This window comes from Mobula birostris, chromosome 13 (assembly GCF_030028105.1).
Source record: "Mobula birostris isolate sMobBir1 chromosome 13, sMobBir1.hap1, whole genome shotgun sequence".
NCBI classification, from domain to species: domain Eukaryota; kingdom Metazoa; phylum Chordata; class Chondrichthyes; order Myliobatiformes; family Myliobatidae; genus Mobula; species Mobula birostris.
The window spans coordinates 66,632,117-66,646,323 of NC_092382.1; the positions used below are offsets into that span (position 1 = coordinate 66,632,117).

A 14,207-nucleotide genomic window follows, 5' to 3' on the forward strand; every position below is an offset into this window, starting at 1 on the left:
AGTGTTACTTGAATATTCTGTGCACTTTTCAATCTTATTTTAACTCAGTCCCAACTTTTGTTGAGTGTGTTGCAGCCATCAAATTCTAAATTTGTGTATATTTACGAAATACAATTAAGTTGGTCAATAAAACTATTGAAAATCTTTTCCTTGTACTTTTGTCAGTTAAATAAAGGTTCACGCGAATTAACATATCACAGATTTTCGTTTTTTATTGCATTTTGGAAAATATCCCAACTTTTCTGGAAATGGGGTTTGTATATATCCTGTGCCTTCTGAATTGCTTCCAGAAATTCCAGCCATTGCTGCTCTGTTTTCATCCCTGCCCGTGTTCTAAATCAATTTTGACCAATTTTTCTCTCATGCATCTCTAATTCACTTTATTCCACATCTGACTTTAGCTTCTCCTTCTCGAAGGTCAGGGTGAATTTGATAATATTAAGATCACTTGCCCCTAAGGGTTCTTTTAACTTAAGTGACCGCATTAATTCCGCTTCATTACAACGCCCAATCCAGAATAGCTGATCCCCAAGTGGGCTCAACCACAAACTGCTCTAAAAAAGCATCTTGTAGGCATTCTAGGAATTCCTCCTCTTGAGACCAACACCATCCCAATTTTCCTAATCACCTGCATGACAATCCCCCATGATGATTGTAACATTGCCCTCTTGGCACGCATTTCCTATCTCCTATTGTAATTTGAGGCCCAAGTACTTACTACTGTTTGGAGGTCTCTATACATTTCGCATCAAGGATTTTTTTTTACATTTGCTGTTCCTTAATTCTACCCACAGATTCTACACCTTCCAACCCCATGCCACCTCTTTCTAATGATTTTATTTAATATTTTACCAACAGATCCACACAACCCCACTACTGGCTTGTTCTTACAAGAAATGTATCTGGGAAACAAGAGGACCTGCAGATACTAGAAATCCAGAGAACTGCACACAAAGTGCTGAAGGAGCTCAGCATGTCAGGCAGCATCTATGGATGGGAATCAACATTTCAGGCCAAGACCCTTCCTCGGGACTCTTGATACCCACATATCTGGAATATCAACAAGCAAAGAAAATAGAAAGTAGTGCGAAATAGGGAAAACCTTTGACAAAATTTAGTTCAAGGCTTAAAAAAACTTGCCAAACAGAGCTCAGTTGTTAACAAATACAACAAAGGCAATAAACACTTTCATCAACACCGACATTGACTTTTTTTTATATAAAAATACCTTGATCCCATTTCAATCCATTTCAAAGGTAAATAACTTTAGAAAAGACTATTTACACTCAAACCCATTTAGATTAACACTACCTTGGAAAGAACACACATGAAAAAAAAATCACACAACAGTCAGATAAAACTTGTAAGTATATATTTTCATCAAAAATGAACAGAATTCAGCACTCCAGGTGTGTCTATGCCATCGTGATAAGAAATACAGACCAGAAAACTTCAATGAGAGGACAACTCAAAGAAATGAATAATCACTATGGAAGAAAACATTAACCAGTGGAATGAGTATGACCCTCCATGGGAGACATCCCAACGATCTGAGCAGATGAGACGGTGACAAGGAAGCATCGAGCACCTGACTGAGAGTTGGATCCCTCTTCCCAGAAACAGAGGGGGTCCTTTCAGAAATACAGGACAAGGTGGTTAACAAAAGGGGAAAAAAAATCGAAAACACATGAAATACAAACAAACAAGGCAGCAAGTGCAGAAAATGCCAAGAGAAACCAGACACAATCCAACACATTCCAGGATCCTGCAGCAGTTTAATTCAATTTGATCACTTACAAAGGTACAATCAAGTGGTAAATATCATTCATCAAAATCTTGCTTTAAAATACAAACTCATGAATGCCCTCCATCACTTCATAAAGGCACCATAAATTCAAGCCTGGTCCAGTTTTAGAGTCAAAATCTTACAAATTATATGATAATCAACACATTATTTCAGACAGGACAATCCATAATAACCATTCAGATATAATATTACAGGATAAACAAGTGGGAACAACTCCCGCAATAGATAAAACCATTCCCAACACACACATGTTCCTCGACCACTGGAGCACCTCACCACAGGCATTGTTTGTGCCATCAGTCAGACAACCAAATTATTTTCTCTGTCAATCAGCTTCCAAATGTTGCTACTCTGACATTCGTTGCCACACCCCGCTGCTGATTCCCTTCTCCTCATCATACGTTCTTACCCTGACCATCGTCCAGAGCCTCAAACTCTGCCCTGTGCAGACCTGCCTCTGGTTTCTGACCCTGCTCTGTTGAACATCCAACTAATGGTTTCCTATTCTGATTTCAGTCTTTAGAGGACAGTGGTATTTTCTAACAACCCTTTAGAAGCACAGAAAATGACATGTAATGTGGAAATGAGCCCTGAATAAGGGGGTTAACTCCCAATGTCATTCTTCCTCAGCCCAGAGATTTCAGAGGCGAAGAACATCTCAGACAGAACTGCAGTCAGCTCGACTTGTTCAGTCTGCAGAAAATTCAAGGGAAACCTCTTCACCCACAGAGTGGTGACTGGAACCCATCCCACAGGGAGAGCGAGAGATGAACAACAGCAGAGGACTTAAAAGGACTGTCATGGAACAGAATCACTGGCAGGGTCCAGCCAGCCTGAGCTGACTCTCTACTGAACACTAGGTGAGTTATAAATTCACTAAGTCCCTGACACAGAGTTTAAAATAGAACTGATTTATTTGTCTCAGATGCAGTCCCATTAAAGGTGAATATGCAGCAGAAGAAACTCTTCCCATGCCCAGTGACCAGGGTGCAGAACTGGGTGTGGTGAGCAGCAGCAATAATTGCAGAGTTCAGCACCGACAGTCACTCTCGAAATTGCATTCAGCAATGGTGATGGACAAATATCCAGCATGCAGCTTATTGAAACTTTCTCCCCAGTGTGAACCCAGCAGTATGTCACAAGTGTAACACACTGTAAGGTTTCACTGCTAATGTAATGGCCTCGGTGCAGTGTTTCACTGCTGAGGTAATGGTTTCTCTGTAGCAGCAATGTTTAGGTTACGACTAGAGATAACAGGGTTTTGGAGTGCGGAGCTATCCAATGAGTGAAATGTTCTTTCTTGTGAGTCTGGAAGAGAGATTTTTGTGGTCTTTTGCCAGGGAGAGATGAAAAGATGCGAATGGAGAGAGTGGGCCCTTTTTGTTCTTCGCTAACCATATAGTCAAAGTAAGAATTATAAAGCTTAATTGTTTAATCACATATTGTGTACTGTTTGGTATTTCAGGGTACTGATGGTAACAGGGGACAGATCACGCAGCATCCTCCCAAATGAGATTTCTTAAGTTTGGCTCGGCTGGGGGGCTATCACCCCCTATATTAAGCTGCTAGCTGAAGCAAGAGTTACACAAGGTTAGATGACTGAGTGAATCCTTTCCCACATTCACAGCAGGGGAACGGCCTCTACCCAGTGTGAACTTGCTGGTGTCTCTGCAGTTGAGATGACCAAGTAAATCTCTTCCCACAGTCTGAGCAGGTGAACGGCCTCTCCCCAGTGTGAACTGACTGGTGTGCTTGTAGGTGGGATGACTGAGTGAATCCTTTCCCACACTCTGAGCAGGTGAATGGCTTCTCCCCAGTGTGAACTCGCTGATGTTCCTTCAGTTGAGATGATGAAGTGAATCCCTTCCCACATTCCATGCAGGTGAATGGCCGCTCCCCGGTGTGTACTCGCTGGTGTGCCATTAGGGTGGATGACTGAATGAATCCCTTCCCACAGTCTGAGCAGGTGAATGGCCTCTCCCCAGTCTGAACTCTCTGATGTGCCTTCAGTTTAGATGACCGAGTGAATCTCTTCCCACACACTGAGCAGGTGAATGGCCTCTCCCCTGTGTGAACTGACCGGTGTGCTTGTAGGTTGGATGACTGACTGAATCCTTTCCCACACTCTGAGCAGATGAACGGTCTCTCCCCAGTGTGAACTCGCTGATGTACCTTCAGTTGATATGATGAAGTGAATCCTTTCCCACAGTCCGAGCAGGTGAACAGCCGCTCCCCAGTGTGAACTCGCTGGTGAGATATTAGGGTGGATGACTGAGTGAATCCTTTCCCACAGTCTGAGCAAGTGAATGGCCTCTCTCCAGTGTGAACTCTCTGATGTGCCTTCAGTTGACATGACCGAGCAAATGCCTTCCCACAGACTGAGCAGGTGAATGGCCTCTCTCCAGTGTGAACTCTTTGATGTATCTTCAGTTGAGACGACCGAGTGAATCCCTTCCCACAGTCTGAGCAGGCGAACGGCCTTTGTCCACTGTGAACTGACTGGTGTATCTTCAGATTAGATGAGCAAGTGAATCCTATCCCACAGTCTGAGCAGGTGAATGGCCTCTCTCCAGTGTGAACTCTCTGATGTACCTTTAGTTTAGATAACCGAGTGAATCCTTTCCCACAGTCTGAACAGGTGAATGGTAACTCTCCGGTGTGAACTAACTGGTGTCTCAGTAGCTGAGATGACAAAGTGAATCCCTCCCCACAGTCTGAGCAGGTGAACGGCCTCTCCCCAGTGTGAACTCGTTGATGTACCTTCAGTTGGGATGAGCAAGTGAATCCCTTCCCACAGTCTGAGCAGGTGAATGGCCTCTCCCCAGTGTGAACTCGCTGATATACCTTCAGTTTAGATGAGCAAGTGAATCCTTTCCCACAGTCCGAGCAGGTGAACGGTCCCTCCCCGGTGTGAACTCGCCTGTGAGCCATTAGGTCAGATGACCGAGTGAATCGTTCCCCACAAATTCAGCAGATGACCAGCCTCTGCCCAGTGAGAACTGACAGGTGGGAAGACCGACTGAATCCCTTCTCACACACAGAAGAGGTGAATGGCCTTGCCCAGTGTGAACTTGCTGATGTACCTTCAGTTGAAATGACTGAGTGAATCCATTCCCACTGTCTGAGCAGATGAGTGGGAACTCACCCGTGTAAAATGACGAGCGTGCCAGTCGGTCAGATGAGCGAGTGAATCCCTCCCCACAGTCTGAGCAGGAAGGATGATCGAGTGAATCCCTTGCTCCACTTCTTAAACATCTGGACAGAGACAGCAAAACTGGCGTGTTGTGTTCAACGTTCCCGTAGACAAATTCCTTGTCAGTTTTAACCTGTAAATAGATTTACAAAATCCATCAATGGGTGTAGGACAACATTTCAGATGAGATCACTTCAGTTGTCAAGGTGTGATCTGGCATCACACTGTTACAGTGAAGTTCAACCCAAGTTGGAAGGAGAGATAATCTAACTGGGCACAGTGCTGGTACCTGGAATGATCATCAAGTTCTCTGATGCTCTTTCTGTCTCTCTATGAATGGGGAATTTCTGCCATCTCCAATCTGTGACCTGGCCCCACAGTTACTGAAACCCTCTCGCACAAATTCCGGCAGTGCATTCCACACTACCACCACTCTCTGTGTAAAACACCTACCCCTGACATCCCCTCGGTATCTATCTCCAAGCACCTTAAAACTATTGCCCCTCGTGTTAGCCATTTCAGCCCTGGGAATAAAACTCTGGCTATCCACATAAACAATGCCCCTCATCATCTTATACATCTGAATAAGGCTCTGAACATAAACAAGGAAATTATGCATTGCTTTGAGGATTTGTTAGAAGTATACACAATTATGAGGGTATAGATAGGGTAAATGCAAGCAGCCTTTTCCAGTGAGGTCGGTGGGATGACAACCAGAAGTTGTGGGGAAGTGGGGAAGGTGAAAATTTAACGGGAATATTTGGAAAAGCTCTTCGCTGAAATGGTCGTGAGTGTGTGGAATGAAATGCCAGCTCAAGTGGTGAATATGAGGTCAGCTTCACCATTTCAAAGAAGTTCAGATGGAGGTCTGGATGGTAGGGGTATGGGGGGCAATGGTCCCGGTGCAGGTAGCTGCATTAGACAACTTAAATGTTTTTTTGGCATTGACTAAATGAGCCAAATAGCCTGTTTCCAAACTGAACTTCTCCATGTTTCTGTGACAGAGAAGCTGGCCAAACTTGTTTGGAAGGGTAGAGGTAGGAGTGACAATGGAGCAGCAATGGCTGGAATTTCTGGGAGCAATTCGGGAGCTGAGTGATCGATACATCCAGAAGAAGCATTGGAAAGGCAGGAGGACACAACCGTGGCTGAAATGAGATGCCGAACCAACAGAAAAGCCAAAGGGATGGCAAAATATAGAGCAAAAACTATTGAGAAGCTTTTAGAAACCTACAGCAGATGACTAAAGAAAAGTCAGATGGGCTCAGGGCATGGAATTATGATATTGATTAATGAGTTTTGGTAGCACCCAACAGTCTGAGGCATTTCGAGGAACAAAATATCCCGGGCCTCAATATCTCTTGAAAACCAAAGTTCCCTGCACCAGTTACCTTTCAACTTTTATTTTGGCAGGCACATACAAACTAGACACCCTCAAACTTTCACTTCTGAAGGCCTCCCACTTACCAAGTACTCCTTTGCCAGAAAACAGCCTATCCCAAACCACACTTGTCAGATCCTTCCTGATACCATCAAGATTGACCTTTCTGCAATTTAGAACCTCAACCCATGGTCCAGACCTTTATTTTTTTATCTTTACTTTGAATTTCATGGCATTATGATCACTAACTTCTGTCACCAGCCCTGGATCATTTCCTAACAGCTCATTGCACACTTCTACATCAGGAATTCTACATACTGATTAAGGGCACATTTGACAAACTCTACCCCGTTTAGTCCTTTGACAGTATGGGAGTCCCAGTCAATATATGTAAAGTTAAAATCACTTACTGACTCAACCTTCGTTTCTTGGCATGGTCTGCGATCTCTTTACAAATTTGTTCCTCTAAATCCCTCAGACTGTTGCATGCAACCAAGTCCCAATAATGGCTACAATATCAGAATTCCCTGTCCTGTGCTCCTCTGGATTTCGTACAATGCTTCATGCATTGTGATATACACAGCTCTGCACATTCATTGCACCATGCTCGAACATTTGATTGCTCACTCTATGTGACGTCTGAACAACATCTGACTGGTGTCAAGAAAACAAACTCTCCCTGATTGTCACAAAAACAAAGGAGCTGATTGTGGACAGCAGGAGGAACGGAGACAGGCTAACCCCGATTGACATCAATGGATCTGGTGTTGAGAGGGTGAACAGCTTTAAATTCCTTGGCATAAACATCATCAAGGATCTCACATGGTCTGTGCATACTGGCTGTGTTGTGAAGAAAGCACAACAGCACCTCTTTCACCTCAGATGGATGAAGAAGTTTGTGGTGGAGCCCCAGATCCCAAGAACATTTTACAGGGACACAATTGAGAGCATCCTGACTGGCTGCATCACTGCCTGGTATGGGAACTGTACTTCCCTTATTCGCAGGAACCTGCAGAGAGTGGTGCGGACAGCCCAGCGCATCTGTAGATGTGAACATCCCAATATTCAGGACACTTACAGAGACAGGTGCGTAAAAAGGGCCCAAAGGATATTGGGGACCTGAATCACACAACCACAAACTGTTCCTGCTGCTAACATTCAGGAAAAGGTACCACAGCAAAAGGACCAACAGGCTCCAGAACATCATCTTCCACTAGGCCATCAGACTAATTAATTGATTTCTCTGTTATATTGACTGTCCTATGTACAAACTATTTATTATAAATTACACATTGCACATTGAGACAGAGACATAACATAAAGATTTCTACTCCTCATGTATATGAAGGATGTATGTAATAAAGTCAATTCAATTTAGTTCACCCTCTCCAATATCTGTTCTGTCATTCTGGCTCCCTTTCCCCCTACAACTTATGTTAACCACATCACCCCTCCCCCCACACTAGCACTAGCAAGCCTTACCACTAGGATATTAGTCCCCTCTTGTTCTGTTCCCCCAACTAACAAATCCCTTATCATCCCTTTGACTTTCCTCTGCCAGGTAATCCCCCCAACAGTTTCTAAAGTGGTCCACCTCTTGTTGTGGGGGATGACCACAAGAGTACTCTGCGATGGCTATTTAAACTCATTCCACTTCCTGATGCTCACCCAGTTTCCTGTGTCCTGCACCTTGGGTGAAAATCACCTCTCTTCATGTCATAGCTATCACCCAGCCCCCCAAACTCCCGGATGATCCAGAATTCATTCATTTCCAGCTCCAACTCCTTAGAGTGAAGGGTTACAAGCTGTAGCTGGATGCACATCTTGCAGGTGAAGGCATCAGGGACACTGGAGGTCTCCCCACTTTCCCACCAATGTCACCTGTAATTTGTAACAACCAGTGTGCACATAAATCTTGTACTGTGCATTTTTCACCCAGTGACAACATGTGCACAGTGAATTTTATACAGAGAGGTATTCATTTTAGCAGCTGGCAAATCACTGTCGATAGGAACTTTGATCTCCTCTGGGTTTGATCGAGTTCATCTGCACTCTCAGACAACCTATGCAGCAGGCCTGTAATGGGTGATGAAGGATTTTTTCACCAGAGCTTTTGCACATTGTCCATATGTGGTTTGCTTGCTAAAATACTTTTCAAGAAGTCAGATTTCCACATATCACTACACTTCTTCCCAGTTGCAAATTGTCCAGCAACTTTTGCATCACTGCAATACACACAGGTAATACCAGTTTCTGTATTGTACATACATATTTCCCCTGAACCCTCCCCCAAATGTGGTGAACTCATTGATGGTAATGCCAATGAATATAAAGGGAGGCGCAGTAGTCTGTCTCATTGGAGTCTGGCACATTTGTGATGTGAAAGCTATTTGTTGCCCAGGACAAAGGTGTTTGATATCATTATCTTCACAGAGTGAATGGGTCAAAACATGTCCTCACGGGTAGAAAGGTCCAGAACAAGAGGAGGTGAAACAAGCAACACACACAAAATGCTGGAGGAACTCAGCAGGCCAGGCAGCATCTATGGAAAAGTGTACTAATGCAGAATTCCGGCATCTTGTGTGTGTTGCTTGCATTTCCAGCATCTGCAGATTTTCTCTTGTTTGTGATTGGAGGTGGAACAAAGGTGATTTTCTCAACTGGTGATGTAAAAGATTTTGTTCCCTTTCTCCAAATTCCTAATCATTGCATTTAGACAGCTGGAGCTCAGCTCTGTCTGAGAGATCCATCGGCTCCCATTCCCTCATCAGCCGGAAGCTCCCCGGGGTCAGGGTAGGGATCGTGGGGCTGAGAGAGGGAAGAGAACAGGACTGTCCCGGGATCGCTGGTCACAGTGTCCGGATTCACAGCAATTGCCCCTCAGTCGGTAGTGAAAACGGGCGCACGGAGAAACACTCACCTGCAGCGATATCCGAAGACTTTTGTGTACTGCGCATGCGTGATATTCGGGACCATCCGCAGCCCTGACGCCTGCGCATTCGATCGGTGCTGCAGAGACGGCGAAAATTGTTACGCAGAGCTTTCTGGGTAATCACGGTGCCATTGAAAGTTTCTACAAGCACCGGTTCAAGTACATACCTCAGTGTTTTTTTGTGTAGAAAACTCAGCACCTCTTTTAACGCAGAAAGCACTCCCTTAAAACAATACACTTAATATCAGCAAACTTTCCGCGTGTTTAATGCCAAAGTAGAACGTTCTTACAAATGCAGATATAAAACACAAGAGATTCTGCTGTTGCTGGAAATGCAGACACATACACATAAAATGCTGGAGGAACTCTGCAGTTCAGGCAGCAACTAAGCAGAGGAGTACACAGCCAATGCATGCTGAAGGGGCTCGGCCTGAACGCTGCCCATTTATTCTTCTCCGCATTGACTGCCTGATCTGTTGATTTCCACCAGTATTTTGCAGAAATTAACCACATTTTTTCGATCAACCAGTTTCCAAATGTTTCTGATCTTTCATTTTAGCCGCATCCTGCTGATCTGATTCCTCTTCCTCCTCCTGCTTGTAAACTCTAGTTCCCATCTCTTCCTGGAGCCCCAAAGTCCTGACTCAGGCTGGTAACTCTTTGGTTTCTGACTCCCCTCCATCGAAGATTCATTCGTTAGTCTGCTGTCAGACTTCAGCAGTGCATTGCAACAACCCAGCTGTCTATGGCACAGTCCTTTGAAATTAGTGAAAATGACACCAAAAGTTGAAAAGAACAGGGAAGAAGGAGTTTAACCGCCTTAGTCCGGAGCCCTGAAGAACGTGAAAACCACGGTGAGCTCATCGTCTTATTCCGTCTGGAGAGAATCATGCAGGAAATTGATACAGGTGTACAAGATAAGGAGAGGTATTGGTCGTGTGGATAGCCAGAGGCTTTTCCCAGGACTGATTTTCCTCCCTGATGTGAAGTTGCTGGTGTTGCAGCAGCTGGGATGATTGAGTAAAACTCTTTGCTCACTCCGGACAGAAATGTGGCTTCTATTTATTGTGAACTCACCGGAGCATCACAAGCTGGGTTAACTGAATGAGTCTCTTCGCACACACGGAGCAGGTGAACGGCCGCTTCCCAGTGCGAAGCTGTTGGTGTATCTGCGATGGCCGACTGAATCCCTTCCAAAATGAGAGCCAGTGAATGACATCACACTGCTACCAACGTCATGGCAATGTATCCAATCAGATCACGGACATGGACACGTGATCGGGCTCTCCTTGTAGCGAGTGGGGCGCTGTCTTCTCCAGCATCTCCGCCTCCACATTCAAGGATCGGCGGCATTCAAGCGCTGGTGAACTGACAGATACAGCGGAACGAACGGGCTGTTGTGTTTGTGATTCCTATACACAAATCCTTTGACTCTTCTACACTGTTAAAAGTTTACAAAGCACGTCAGTGGGTGAAGGACAACATTTCAACTTAGAAAATTTCAGTCTCCATGGTTATTTCTGATAAAAACAATTTCACAGCTGAAAACATTTCGGAGGAACAAGAAACACACATACAAATGCTGGTTGAACGCAGCAGGACAGGCAGCATCTCTAGGAAGAGGTATAGTCTCGTTTCGGGCCGAGACCCTTCGTCAGAACTAACTGAAAGAAGAGATAGTAAGAAATTTGAAATTGGAGGGAGAGGGGGAGTTCCGAAATGACAGGAGAAGACAGGAGGGGAGGGGTGGATCAAAGAGCTGGAAAGTTGATTGGCAAAAGGGATACGAGGCTGGAGAAGGGAGAGGATCAGGGGACGGGAAGCCTGAGGAGAGAGAAGCGGGAGGGGAGCCCGGAGGGTGGAGAGCAGGCAAGGAGTTATAGTGAGAGAGACAGAGGGAGAAAAAAGAGAGAGAGAACAATGGGGGAAAATAACAAATATATTTTAAAAATAAATAAGGGATGGGGTATGAAAGGGAAGAGGAGCATGAACGTAAGTTAGAGGGGTCAATATACATGCCATAGGGTTGGAGGCTACCCAGACGGAATATAAGGTGTTGTTCCTGCAACCTGAGTATGGCTTCATACATATCAGAATGGGAATGGGACGTGGAATGAAAATGTGTGGCCACTGGAATAACAAGACCCTTCTTGGGCCTGCAGGTTGTCCCAGTCGGTGTTGTAGGGACCGGTGCTCGGAGCCCAGTTGTTCCCAAACTGTGTCAACAGTTTGGCTGAGGGACTAAATCAATATTCCTCAGTCTGCTATTGACAAAAAAAAAAAGTAGATTTATATCCTGAAAATGCCACCAGCTATATATTAGATCCCGAGAGTTTCGGGAGTTTGGAAAAAATAAATAAGGGTGTCTGTGGGTTTTTGTTTCCCGGGGTTTGTTTCCACGCCCTGATATCGATGGAGTGAAGCCGGAGTTCAGAGCCGACACAGAGGGGTCCGATACAGGTCAGACGGGGTAAGTTACAGGCGACACTCAGCTCTGGGACCATCAGCACCGGAGCATTTAGAGTAACGCTGCAGTAATTCCGGTCAGAGAGAATATTAAATAAAACCAACATGGACACTTTCTGAACCGATCCCCTGACAGAGTGTGAAGGAGCCGCGGCGAAGAGTAGTTGCGGAATTTAAAATAAGCGAGCCGAGCCGGGCCCGTGTGGGCGGAAGCCGAGGAGGAGATCGATGCCTGCGAACGGGGGAAGTAAATCCGCAACGAGCTTTGGAAATTGTCCGTGGACAAAGTCGGAGACAGCGGGGCTGAGCGGGACCGGACAGTGTGAACAGATGTGACTGGATCGCGGGAATCATTGTCGCTGAGAAAGTTGCCAAGGCTTTCTCGGCTTTGCATGTCAGTCAGAAACCTGATGGACAGAGATTTACACTGATTTTCCAAAGCGTTCCCGGCCTCCTTCCCGAATCCTGCTCTCCGTGCAGTCAGCGCCCCGGACCGGAACGTTTCTCCCGGCATCGGCACCTTTGAGGCGCCGGCGATCGCCGCCTTCCGCGTTTTAAACCTCCGGGAATCAGCTGCTCTCTATTTCCAGCATCTCCCTGCCCCGGGACCCACGGAGCGGACAGACAATAACTCACTCGCTCTCTCTGTTGCTTCCCAGTGAATTTAGTGGCGATGGTGATCCTGTCCCGGGGAAAGTGCGGCCTCTCCACCCGCACCACTCGCTACCTGGTGGCCACGGCAGCGGCGGATCGACTGACCATCGTGTTTGCGCTGATATTGTGGCGGGTCGGTTATTATTACTTCCCCGGGACTTTCCTGGACATCACCCCGTGTGCAGTGTGATCTCTGCCCTGGGAGAGGCAGCAACAGAAAGTTCTGTCTGGTTCACCGTCACTTTTACATTTGATCGGTTTGTCGCTATTTGTTGCCAGAAGTGGAAAATAAAATATTGCACCGGGAAAACTGCGCCTGTGGTTCTGACAACAACCGGCGTTCTGCTCTGTTTTAACAATGTGCCCTTCGTCTTTATATATCGTCCTGTGAAAGTGATTGACAATACACCCTGGGACTGTATTGAAATACCGGGCTGCTATACAGATCCCGGGTGGGTGGGATATGACCGGCTTTCTACCGTCCTAACGCCATTACTCCCGTTCGTGTTAATACTGTTCAACGCTCTGACAGTCAGACACATTTTAGTGACCAGTCGCGTCCGTAAGGGGCTGAGGGGTCAGAGCAAGGCGGAGAACCGCAGTGACCCGGAGATGGGGAGCAGGAGGAGGTCTGTGATCTTACTTCTCACCATCTCCGGAAGCTTCATCACCCTGTGGTCGGTGAGTGTTGCCGAATTTCTTTATTACAGCATTGCCGGACTGGATCAATATAATTACCACGATTCTGAATACATTTTTCAACACACCGGAGACAGACTGGTGATATTAAGTTGTTGCAGAAACATGTTTATTTATGGGGTAACTCAGTTCAAGTTCAGACAGCAGTTCATCAGCGCAGCGAAATATCCGCTCACGTCAATTATTCAACTAATTAACAAATAACATATCTAAGCTCTTCTCGGAGGCCGTCGCAATGTTTTCGATCTTGACTCTACAGAACCAATGATTATTGTAGAACGTGGCAGCGGGGAGAGTAAATCTGGTTTCGAGCCCGAGAAAAACACAGCCCAGGAAAACCGTACCCCGCGACTCCACTCCTACCGATTCTTCAGCTCATCCTACCATTTATTTTCAGTTTCCACCATATTCCCGCGCTCGTCACCGCCAGACCCATTTCGGTCTGAGAAAACGGAACAGGTTCTGGGGACATTCAAGACCAAATCGGCAAAGAATGCAACTCATTTGTTACCTTAGCCTTTTGCAGAAGAATGAAGAAATCACCAGGGCCTGTTATTGTGGCAAATCACCACCAGGTGGCAGTGTTGTCCATAATAGGGAGATGTTTCCAGAGATACGGAGGGGTGGAGGGAGCTGGAAGCCAACCTCGCAAGTGGCTGAAATACTAAACCTGCCCCAAACTACTCTCCTGACCGCTAGTCAGGGTCCCAAACAGTCCTTCTGTGTGAGGCAACTCTTCAGCTTCGTGCCAGACGGGGTCATCTGCTGTTTTCTGTTCTCCCCGTATGGCCTCCTCGACATTAGTGAGAGCCGCTGTAGTCTCTGCACTCTGACCCAATGAGATGTTGGAGATGCAGAGTAACATACACAAAATGTTGGAGGAACTCAGGAGGTCAGATAGCTTCTAGAGAGTGGGGTGGGGGGGAAGCATAGCAGAAATTTCTTGCTAAGACTCTTCCTCGGAAATGGAAGGGGTGGGGTATGCGGAATAAGATGTTGGGTGGAGGAGAAGGATTACAAGCAGGCAGGTGATTGGTGAAGCCAGGTAAGAGCGAAGCTGAGTGGGCGGGGAGGG

General features: G+C 46.0%; 1 protein-coding gene across 1 annotated transcript in view; it reads right to left on the reverse strand.

Annotated features, from left to right (window-relative positions):
- Positions 1-2,506: 2,506 nt before the first annotated feature.
- The window catches only part of LOC140207669 (uncharacterized), a 41,563-nt gene continuing 29,862 nt past the window's right edge, over positions 2,507-14,207 (reverse strand). The window contains exons 2-3 of the mRNA XM_072276230.1: positions 4,203-4,727; positions 2,507-3,782 (exon numbers count right to left, since the gene is read on the reverse strand). Coding sequence (XP_072132331.1) covers positions 3,449-3,782; positions 4,203-4,727 — 859 coding nt within the window. The 3' untranslated portion in view covers positions 2,507-3,448. The remainder of the gene's footprint in view (positions 3,783-4,202; positions 4,728-14,207) is intronic.